The 12,004-nt window shown below is 34.0% G+C and overlaps 1 protein-coding gene across 2 annotated transcripts in view; it reads right to left on the bottom strand.

Moving 5' to 3' along the window:
- Positions 1 to 12,004, bottom strand: part of LOC140452522 (ras-specific guanine nucleotide-releasing factor 1-like) — a 72,352-nt gene that overhangs the window by 42,796 nt on the left and 17,552 nt on the right. For both annotated transcript variants that reach the window (XM_072546836.1, XM_072546837.1), the window contains exons 2-3: positions 5,522 to 5,788; positions 59 to 190 (exon numbers count right to left, since the gene is read on the bottom strand). In XM_072546836.1, the coding sequence (XP_072402937.1) occupies positions 59 to 190; positions 5,522 to 5,680 (291 nt within the window). In that variant the 5' untranslated portion in view covers positions 5,681 to 5,788. The remainder of the gene's footprint in view (positions 1 to 58; positions 191 to 5,521; positions 5,789 to 12,004) is intronic.

Here is a 12,004-nt window from a genome sequence, read left to right as displayed (position 1 = left end):
GTACTGTGATCAGAACAGAATATTAATTACAAAGTTTCTTTTTTGACTGATAACTCACCTGTCTCTCGGAACTATCTTTTGATTTGGATCCTGTTCCAGTAGTTGGTAACCTTTCACAATAACAACCTTCTAGCATTAATATTCCAGAAGGGCGGTTGCATTGCTCAGATTCGTAGTAAAACAGGAGATTCTGTGAAAACAGAAGAAAAATTAAGCAATTCTAATAATTTTGATATTTTTTAAAATAACTTTTCGTATGTCGATCAAATTATTTGATCCATTTTTAAATACGCCCTTTACATTTTTGTTATCTATCTCGTTTTAGTATATTTGTTAAGATTGCTACTCTATTTCATTTAAGGTTTCCTTCCTTTGACTCAGCGCATAATTTCTTTCTTCAAAGCATGGGGTCATCGATACCATAAAACTTAGCCACAATTTAAATGATTTTAAGGACCAAAATCGAAATAACATATATAGTAACTTCTCATGCGCAGCAGACACGTCAAACAATTACTTTATACTATATGGCATAAGTCTGGAAATATGTTCCATTTAATCCTCCGTAGGTCGCATTTGTATCAAAATGATACAAGCTCGCCAATTTTCAATGCTATTATTGAACCCTAAAGTAAAGAGAACCCATCTTCATAGTACCTTCCTAGACCGGTTTAGTCTATCGATCAGTCGTATTCTTAACGTCCTAGTAATTGAGTGTGTTTAAGTTTTCTTTTACTTTGATCGTATTTTAAGCTATTTTCGGCCTACTTATTATAGGTGAGTGTTATTTTATATTTTTATTTTCAGTATAATGGCTGCAAAGCGGATTTACAACTTAAATAATCCGAATGATGTAGAATATCTTCGAAAATATATGTTAGAAAAGGACGAAAATGAAGACGCCCCTAACCAAGTGGAAGATTTCGAGGATAAACCGGACACAGATGCAGAAGATCAGCCAACGGATGAAAGAGTTGGTGACTCTGATACTGAAGAGAGTGGGACAGGGGAAAAACCAGATTTACACGGCAATTTATTTTACTTTGGAAAAGATAAAATCACTAGATGGATGAAAACACCGCGCGCGAAGAAGCGACGTACTGAGCCACATAACCTTGTTACACGTTTCTCAGGAGTAATACATGAAGCAACTGACACGGACATGACAGAACTCAAGGCCTTTATAGACTTTTTATATCTAGCAGGAACTTTGCACGCCAACAAAATGATGTTAGAGCATTTCTGGGGTACAGATGGACACGGCGTGGAAATATTTCGACTGGTTATGAGTCTAAGAAGTTTCAAGTTTCTTATGAGATCTGAAAGGAAAGCTGTTGACAACATTGCGCATATTCGTGAACTCTTTAACGATTTTACATATACATTACAATAACAGACACAACATGCCCTTCTTCTTCTTTAGTGCCATCTCCGCGCGACGGAGGTTGGCAATCATCATGGCTATTCTGATCTTACATGCTGCCGCTCTGAATAGTTCGATTGATAGTGCATCCGTACCATTCCCTCAAGTTACGCAATCATGAGATTCTTCTTCTTCCTACATTTCTCTTGCCTTGGATTTTCCCTTGTATAATTAATTGAAGTATGTTGTATCTTTCATCATGCATAACATACCCCAGGTATTGCAACTTTCGTGTTTTGATGATTTCTAATGTTTCCATTCTTTTGTTGACTCTTCTCATAACTTTGTTGTTTTGAACTTTGATCTTTTTGGAGTAATTGTTTGTCTGATTAATTATTGTGCCAAGATAATTGTAGTTTTCAACTTGTTCTAAAGGTTTACCGTTAGTTGTCAGGCTTTTATCATTATTTTGGGTTTTAGATATCCTCATAAATTTAGTTTTCTTGATGTTTATTGATAATCCATATTATTCTCCATACTCAACTATCTTGTTCATTAGTTTCTGTAAGTCTTGGAGGTTGTCTGCTATTATGATAGTGTCTAATGTCATAGTAGTGTCATGTAATAGTCAACATATCTAATGTTGTTAATTGGTGTTCCATTGACCTTTATTCCTGATGTTTCCAACTCAAGAGTTCTTTTCATAATTTTTTCAGAGTATGCATTGAATAGTAGCGGTGACAGGATACACCCCTGTCGCACCTCTCTTTTAATTTCGAACTCTTCAAGAGAGCTTCACGGGACCTACGCCTCTACGGAATCCAAATTGGGATTTTTCAATATCCATATCAAGTATTTGGTAAATGCGTTTATGGATGATCTTTAAAAACATTTTAAGTGTGTGAGACATCAGGCTTATGGTGCGGTGGTCGGTGTATTCTCTAGCATTTTTTTTTTGGAAGACAAATAAATGTTGAGGTCAACCATTCATTGGGTATGTCACCCGACTGATAAATTTCATTAAAGTTTCTGGTGTTCTTTAGTGCATACAATATTTCTTCCTTTGTAATTTCTATACTTGTTGTCTCTGTCCTCGAAAGATATGTCTTGTAGGTTTCCTGTTTCGTCGTCGAAGAGCTTTCCATATATTCTTTCCATCGTTTTAGATTTTCGTCAGTCGTTATCATAGTATTTCCATTTTATCTAAAAGAGTTGGTTTGTGGTTTTTTGCAGCCCTGCCATTTCTTTAACCTTTTTATGTAGGTTGAATAAGTCGTATTTGTTCTGAAGATCTTCTATCTCTTTACATTTTTCCTCATAGTAAGTTTGTTTTGCCTCTCTTATCATTTTTCTGATTTCATTGTTAATGATTTTGTAATTGTGACTGTCTTTGTTCTTGGCTTGTCTTCTTTGGTCATCCAGTTGTCTCTACTTCTTATCGGTTCTTTTATTATCTCTTTGCAGGGAACGAGGAGGCAGTTTTTTAATGTTTTTCATTGTTGGTTTATCTCGTAGGTATTATTATCTAATTTATCAAAGTTTTCGTATATTTTCTGTTGGAGTTTGTTTTTTATATTAGCTTTTTCAGCTATATCAGTTTTCTAACATCTAATTTTAGAAATTTTGGAGTTCTTTGGAGTTTTCTAATACGTTTAAGCTTAAGCGTGACATTAGCGATTAGTGGGTTATGGTCTGATGTGACATCTGCTTCTGGATATGTTTTAACTGATTTGATGGTGTTACGATATCTCTTTTTAATCATTATATAATCGATTTGGTTTCTTACCATTTTTTCCGATTTATCTGCTGGTGAGCGCCATGTATATAACCGTCTCATAGGTAATTTAAAGAACGTGTTTGTGATTATTAGACTTTCTTCTTTGTTCAGAATTGTATTATCTCCTCTATCGTTACGTTCCCCTAGTCCTTGATCTCCCATTATTGTTCCAGCTCTTCACTTGCCAACTTTTGGATTGCAATCACCCATAACTACCGTGAGTTTCCTGTTCTTTGTCATTTTCAGTGCATCTTTAATTTGTTGGTAGAATGTTTCTACTTCATCTTCTGTAAATTCGGTCGTTGGCGCATATACTTGGATCAAATTAAGTTTTGTGTGTGATGTCCTTATTTGTAGTAGCATCACTCTTTCTGAGATTGGAACAAAACCCTCTATTGACTTGTTGACCTTTGTATCGACAATAATTGCTACAACATGCCCATTGAAAGAAAAAACATCCACAAGTCAAGAAATGAAAAGGGGCAAATTATTGACAATCGAGATCAAATTATAAACATTATAGAGAGTTTTTATAGCCAACTGTACAAAGAATAGCAATGTACCCGGAGTGGATCGTTACCAAAGATAATTAATCAGGGATCTGGAATTTGACCGGTCATAACACTCAGTAAAGTTCAAAGGTCAGTGCAAAAAATAAAAAACGATAGGTCACCCGGAGACGATGAAATAATGGCAGATGCCTTGAAAGTGGCTGGAAAAATATTATGGCAGGGCCTTGCCAAACTATTCACTAGATAACTGCAGGGAGCAGCAACATCAACTCAGTGGCATAATTTAGAAATTATTTTCCATCCATCCAATGGCGCTACAGCCCAAATCGGGCCTTGGCCTCCTTCAACAGGCTTCTCCAACCATCTCTATTTACCGCTGTTCTTTTCCATGAACGCGTTCCCAGGCAGTTCCTGGCATCCTCATCGACTTCATCTTCCCATCTCTTTTTAGGTCTTCCAACAGGTCTTTTTCCCTGCATTCTTGCATTTAATAATTTTCTGGGGATTAGAAATTATTTTACTTCATCAAAAAGACTATGCTACCTACCTCAGAAACTACAGTCCCATAAGTATAAGTCTACATATTTATAAACTATTTATAAAAATAATTACGAAACGATTAGAAAATGGAATTTTATCAGCACATAGAAAAGGTGGGTTTTAGAAAAGGTTACTGAACAAACGGTCACCTATTGGTAAAAAATGTTTTTATAAAAAAATGTAGTGAATATAATAAACCACTAGCTTTAATATTTGTGGATTATGAAAAGGCATTTGACACCATAAACCAATATAAATGTAGGTAGCCTTAAAAGTTTTGGGATAATTGACTATCGATATATAAATATAATTATAGAGATATATCAAAACGCAATAGCTAGTGTTAGAGTGGGTGATGGTCAAACTCAGAAATTCGCGATACAACGTGAAGTACGTCGGGGGGACACCATATTACCGAAACTGTACACTAAGCTTTTAAAATATACATGTAAAAGGGCAAAGCCGACCGACAAGGGCATAAACATAAACAGATAAAAGCTTAGCCACCTGAGGTTTGCAGATGATATTGTGCTAAAATCTATTAGGATAGGTGAGACCAAAGAACTTTTAAATCAGCTCTACCTTTCCTGGCTAGAAAGAGGATTAAAAATAAATATATCTAAAACCTAGATGATGGCAAATCTTCTAGTAAGCGAAGATATATGCGTAGGAATAAGATCCATAGACCAGGTAATGACCTGTAAATACATAGGTCATGAGATTCACATATGAAAAGATAACCAAACCGTTAAGCTTCTTCGTCGTATAAGATTGACTTGGGTATCCTTCGGCGAGTTGAAGTCCATTTGTCTTGAAAGAAAAACTTTTAATCAATGTGTTTTTTCTAGTGTCGACTTACTGTAAAAGATCAGTACGACTTACATTGTGATGGATCGTGCTATGTTGGGCATTTCACTGCGAGACAATATCCCAAACCGCCAGTTGCAATAAAGATCAGAGGTGTCTAATGTTGTAGAGAGAATAGCAACATTGAAGTAAAACTGGGTAGATCACGTGGCTTGTATGACAGTTAACAGATGGGCAAAGCAGGTAATGAAATGGAGACCAAGCGATGATGCTTACCGAAGCAGAGGTCGTCCAAAAATACGTTGAACTGAATATCTATAACGTTGCCATAGGAATTGGATGTAAGAGGCACAAGATATAAACAGCTGGAAAATTATGAGGAAGATCTACGTCCAGGAGTGGACAAGCGAAGATTGAATGATGATATTGTACTTAGCACGGTTTTGTTGCCTGTCCATACTTTATCTTACAATTTAACCTCAAAAATTCTCATAATCTTATTTGTGTAATAAATTGACCTACCTGATATAGCACAAACCATCTCAGTTGCCATTTGCTGCTATCTGCAGATCTTTTGTGAAGATAGCCTGATTTGACATGGTCATAGTGAGCTCTTTCTGATAACATAAGGAGTTGATTTTCATTTACTCGAATAGTTCTTTGCATCTTAGGACTTAACATTATTCTGGCAAAATTATTTGGCTTTGTTGTATCAACTAAGTTTTGTTATACATTCGATCCAGAAATTAAACGGTACAGCTGGAGTTGGCTTATTTTGAACCTCGCATCCTGAAAAAAACTGTTTTTAAACACTTTTAAACTAAACAATTTTACTATAAACGTCTTTACAAACGACCAAAAATCATTTACGAACTGTCAAATAAACGTCAAAGTGTAAATACGAAGTTACAAGTTCTCCGCATTTTAAAGTTTAATTTCAGTTTATTTATAAATAGTTAAGTGACAATTACATGTAAAACCAGTAAGTTAACACGTCATATTAGTTTTCATTAATATAACGTGATCAATCAGTTTTTTGGTTGATTAGTAATTTAACAATTATCAATAAGATACGAGTTAAGAAACATTATTCCAGTCTTATTACCTGTTTGATTACTAGTCAGGTCCGTATTGTTTTTAAACACATGTCCCGTGTTAAAATCAAAAATAGAACCTAATATTCAGAGACTGTCTAACATACCACAAGTATCGCAATTATAGACAAATACCAATAAAAATACCAATAAAACCTATTCATCAGCAGCTTCTACTCAATTTCCCTCAAAAAATCAAGCAATTGTCTTCAGCGCTTTAGAAAATACGCGACTGCAAGATTTTGGGTAACCTAATTCCTTTGGGTAACCTAATTCATCCCAAAAATATTATATTTTCCTCCCGACTATCCAATAATTGGATTTGCATGTACCTTGCAAACAAACAAATCGTGGAAGAATTCATGCCAAACCATGGACAAATACAAATCCAGAACAATATTGTACAAGCTAGAAGATTAATCTCACCAGCGGAACGTATTGTTTTTTCAAACGTATCTCCAACAATACCACACAGTCTGTTAGTTGATTATCTACAAAGTATTGGACTTAATATGGTCTCTCCTGTCACTTTTCTAAAAATCAATTCCACCCTTCCCGAATATAATCATATTTTAAGTTTCAAAAGACAAATATATGTCAGTCCCCATAATATCTCCTTACCCGACTCATTCACCTTAAAATATGGTAATACAACATATCGAAAATTCTTATCTCAAGAAACGATGGCCTGTTATAACTGCAAAAAGTCTGGACATATCGCCATCAACTGTCCCGATAAACTAGAATCAACAACAAATTTAATTGATTCTAATAACAGTCAATCTACTACTCCTTTCTCCCCTGACATCATGCCTCAACCTGCAGTAACATCCATAGCAAACGATCAAATTTCCGTCCAAGAAAAATTAGCAAATAAAATTTGCTATTTGAAGGTATTTAAAATTTCGTTTAAATACCTTCGAACATCTAAAGCATAATGCGGAGGCGCACCATCCTGTTGATGATGATCCCAATGATTTTATTTCTTACAATGCCAGCCCATACGTTTACCTTTTGCGGATATTGTGTATGATGTTCCCGCATCCAGTTGTATTTTCTTTTGCCCACTATCTACAATTCTGACGGTTGACCTCGCCATTTAATTTGAATGTAGCCTCATCAGAAAAAATAATATTTTGAACCAAGAGAGGGTTTAGGTGGCTGTTATCCATCATTATTTCGCAAAATTGTATTCTTTTATCTGGATCATCCTCGTTTAATTCCTGTACAACTGTGCATTTTACTTACTTTACTTACTTTTACGTACTTTGTGTACCGTTGTTTTGCAAACATCGAGATCACTACTAACCTTACGAACAGAAGTGTGCGCATATTCTTCAAAAGCAAGTAGAACATCTAATGTTGTAACATAATTTACAGAGGGACGACCTGATTTGCATGTATTTCCAACCGGACCAGTTTCTCGAAATTTCTTTTCAATCTTACTTACTGTTGACTGCGTGATGGGTATTTCTGGATATTTATCATTAAATAAATTACACACTTCCATCTGAGTTCGCGATTTGTCTCCATATCCAATCGTCATGAGTATTTCAACTCTTTGCTTTACACTCAAATTCATTTCTACTTAAAATTAATTCTTAGCAATAATACAGAACATTCACGAATTAATACAATTATTGTACTATTTAATTCTTATTGAACGTTACTAAAAATAATTACAGTTTACCAAAAACTAGAAGTAGGCTACTTTTTTGTAATTGATAATAAATCATTTATTTTCTAAGCGCATATCTTTCAAATTATATCCACTAGACCCGAGTATTATACTTTTTTGAAATCAGCTCATTTTTATCGATCTAAAACTGTCCTAAAATATAGGGTGTTACATTTAAAAAAGAGCCGATGACGTCATCACTGTAATGTGTATCACCTGGTATAATAAAATTTTATTGTAAAATGTAGAACATTAAATTTAAAACACGACGTGTTTTAGATTTTTTTAAAAAGGCTGTTTATTTAGGAAATATCGAATTTATTCCATACTTTACGGACACACTGTATATATTAGTAATTCCATCTGTAAAATTCTCATATCTGTGTTAGGTGAGACCTCACCACTCCCTTTATAATCAATTATTGGCATATTTATCTAAAGTCCTATAAATGGATTGATACAAAATTCAGTGTTTAAAAATTTACAACTGGGTCACGCCAGATGAACTTTTCTCTTAAATATTAAAACTCTAAGTGTCAGATAACTGTCAAGCACCTTATTCTACCTCATTAAATATTCAATTACTTACGAAAGCCATCCAATTATTATTAAAACAATAAAGGAAATTCTTTACGGCTTAAAAAAGAGACCCATTTCATATCTGCTTTAGTTAAGAATACCAATATTTTAAATATTTTAATGAACCTTTTTGTTTTTGAGCCTATTTTTAGAAGACAAGCAATAGAATTTTTAATTTGTTTGAATTTGTCATACTGTTTACATTTAAATGTCTCCTAAAATTATAAATCAAAAATACTACTGTATTTACATAGTAAACACCTGTTCAGCAACTTTTCTAAGACCGATATTTACAAAGGGACAAAAACTGTCGGCACCCTTTTTGTGACAGTCTACCATCAACCCAGGATTGCAATTCAACGCGCCGTTGGATCCCGGCTTGATGTGGCCGGTAATAAAAACAGCTTAAGTACATGTTTATTAAGGTGTTTATTGGGTGTTAAGTACCTATAAAAGAATATTCCTTGTTTAACTACTTTGATTGATTTATTGTTGTTAAATGGCAGTTTTTCTCTTTTCCGGTATTATAGTCCAGTCGTCAGAGAATTGACCTCTAAAAATGATACGAAAAAACTGAATTTTGGTGAGTCAATTTTCTAATTTCAAAAGGATGCAAAAACGTTTACCACTCTTACTTTCCCCTAAAGCCTCCATCGCAGAGGGAAATAGAAAAAATCGATTTACCAAGAATCTGTGCGCAGTAAAAAAAATGTTTCAAATAGAAAATGTAGCTGAGGTAATTTTGAATAAAAACCTTTATAAGCACTTTTTCTGTAAAATTAACCATTCTCTTAGAACCAACGCTTAAAGCAACCGGTGATTTTCAATGTGAGGTATGAGCAAGAAATCAATTTTAAATAAAGTTTATATCAACTCGACTGTAAAAATTCGTTATCTTGTGATCAGAGTTTCGTATCGACAAAAATCAAAATGAATTTTAAAGGAAAAAAGTGCAGCTTTCTTATAAAATATTTGTATTTTGCCGCAAATTAAGTCCATTTTAACAAATCCGTTAAATAAATAAACGTTGCCCAAATTTTGCCATTTTTTACGATTCTTGTGAGAACAATAAAATTTATCACTTTCATTAGACTATCGCTATGAAATTTTCATTGCTGAAGAATAATCTTCAAAACCTATAATATGAAATATCGATTTTAAGTTTTGGCAACAAAAACGTTTAAAGTAGTAATAGATGTTTTAAATCGTTTGTAATTTAAAACATTAAATTCAGCGTTAAGGCATATTTCAAATGCCTCACACAAACGTGAGGTTAGGTTTAAATTTTGCCGCTTTATTTTTCTAAAAACTTTTGTTTTTAGAAACTAAGTTTTGAAAGCATATTAAAAATAATATTGTGCTTAATAGTTAAGTCGGTTATTGTTTTTTATATTTCATGAATAAGAGACTGCAAAAAGCCGAGGATTACTGAAATATTTTAAGATACAATTTTGAGGTTATAATGAGCAATAATTGTAGCGCTTGTCCCCAATATCTTGGTACTGATGAAAAGCAAATAATAGCATGCGACAGTTGCCGTTCAAGGATACACATTGCAGAAAAATGCACTGGCTTGTCTACATCCGAGATACGGGTAATTATTTTGCAGAAACTTCTACTTATGTACTTTTGCGCTACCTGTCGTGATGCATTTAAGAGTGTTCCTATGTTTGTGCGAAGATTTACCAAGCTGGAAGAAGAAATCGCCAGTCTCAAAAAAAAGATTACATTAATGGAAAATAGCAATTCACAGACAACAGTCAATTCAGTTTTTTATGAAGTACAACAACGTATAGATAAAGTTCAGAATCTTATGATTTATAAAATTCCTGAATATAATTCTAATGTATTAGCTGATAGCATTCTTCTTCTTAAAGTGCCTATCCGTTCCGGATGTTGAAAATCATCACGGCTATCTTTACTTTATTTATTGCAGCGCGGAACAGTTAAGTGGTAGTCGTGTTATACCACTTTCGTAAATTTTGAAGCCAGGAAATGCGTCTTCTTCCCGGTCCTCTCTTACCATTTACTTTCCCTTGGAGAATCAGCTGGAGAAGGCCGTAGCTGATAGCATTAGCTATGACAAATCTCAGGTGTGTGAGGTCTTTCGTTTACTTGGCTTACAGCAAGAGGAATCCACCATATCACATGTTATCCGAGTTGGCAAAGTGTCCAGTTACAATCAAGCTAGACCAGTCAAAGTTATATGTAATGCTAACACGATGAAATTAACTCTTAAGTCTAGTAATAAGCTTCGAAATACTGTTTATAGAATCTCAAAGGATCAAACTAAGATGGAACAAGACGCTTACAAGGCAGCTAAAAAGAAACTAGAGGAAAGAAAATCTGCTGGCGATGAAAATTTATGCATTAGATACCGCAGTGGTGTTCCTACAGTTTGTGAAGTTAAACTACAAAAATACTAGTATCTTTCCCATTAACAGTTTTTTATCAAAATGTTGGAGGTATTCGTACAAAGATTTCCGAGATCCTGAAAAATATTTCCTGCTGCTTGTACAATATAATTATTTCAGTGGAGAGTAACTTGAATGATAACATAACTGATTGTGAAATTAAATGTGATGATTTTAGTATCTACAGATGTGATAGATCCCAGAGAACCAGGGCAAAATTGAGTGGCGGTGGTGTACTAGTGTTTGTTAATAACAAGCTAAAATCACAAACCATTAGTATTCGTGAAGATCGGGTTGAGCGAATATATATCTTATGTCAACTTAATAAAGTCAAATTTGTGGCCGGTGGTGTTTACATACCTCCACAATCACCTCGCGAAGTATACAACTGGCATTGTCAAACTGTGGAAAATGTTGTTCTGCAATACTCAGCATAGAATATCTATGTTTTTGGTGATTACAATCTTCCCAATGCATCATGGGAGAATGATGAGTTTGGTGTAATGGTGCATTGTCCTTCAAGTGATCCAGCTGTGAATATTGGTCAAGACTTTGGTTTTTTAAAATTGTATCAACATAATAATATTTCTACTAATCGTAATGTATTTTTGGATTTAGTTTTTTCTAATGTTAGGGAGCTTAATATCTTAAAAGTAAGTGATCCCCTTGTAGATCTTAGCATCCTTCATGTGGGTTATGAATGTTGCTTAAACCTCGATGAACTTTATGATTTTCGGAATGGTGATTACATTGCACTTAACAACATCCTTGCTTCCATAGACTGGCAGGTATGTATGGTACATGATATTGAAATTACTACATAATTATTCCATAAAGTTCTCTCTATATTTTTGCTTAGTTTGTGCCATTGAAGAAATATAGAACTTCAACTTTTCCCAAGTGGTTCTCTGCTGATCTTAGAAGACTGACTCTGAAGAAAAAATGTGCTCATTATATTTTTGTTAATAATCGTACTGATGATGACTATATTCGATTTTTCCACTTAAGAGCTGAATGTAAACAACTGTCTGAAATTTGCTTCAGCAACTATATTTTATAGGTATAGACACTGGCCTAAGAAATGATCCAAAATCATTTTGGAAATACATCAATGATAAGCGATCTAGTCATAACCTACCTAACTCCTTATTTTATCAAGTCCAATCTGCAACAAATGTTCAAGACATAGCTAATTTATTTCTGAACTTCTTCCAAACTGTGTATTCACCAAATAACAACA

Source organism: Diabrotica undecimpunctata, chromosome 10 (genome assembly GCF_040954645.1).
Source record: "Diabrotica undecimpunctata isolate CICGRU chromosome 10, icDiaUnde3, whole genome shotgun sequence".
NCBI lineage: Eukaryota > Metazoa > Arthropoda > Insecta > Coleoptera > Chrysomelidae > Diabrotica > Diabrotica undecimpunctata.
The sequence above is the reverse complement of the archived record's forward strand: the minus strand, read 5'-3'. Positions and strand labels throughout refer to the sequence as shown.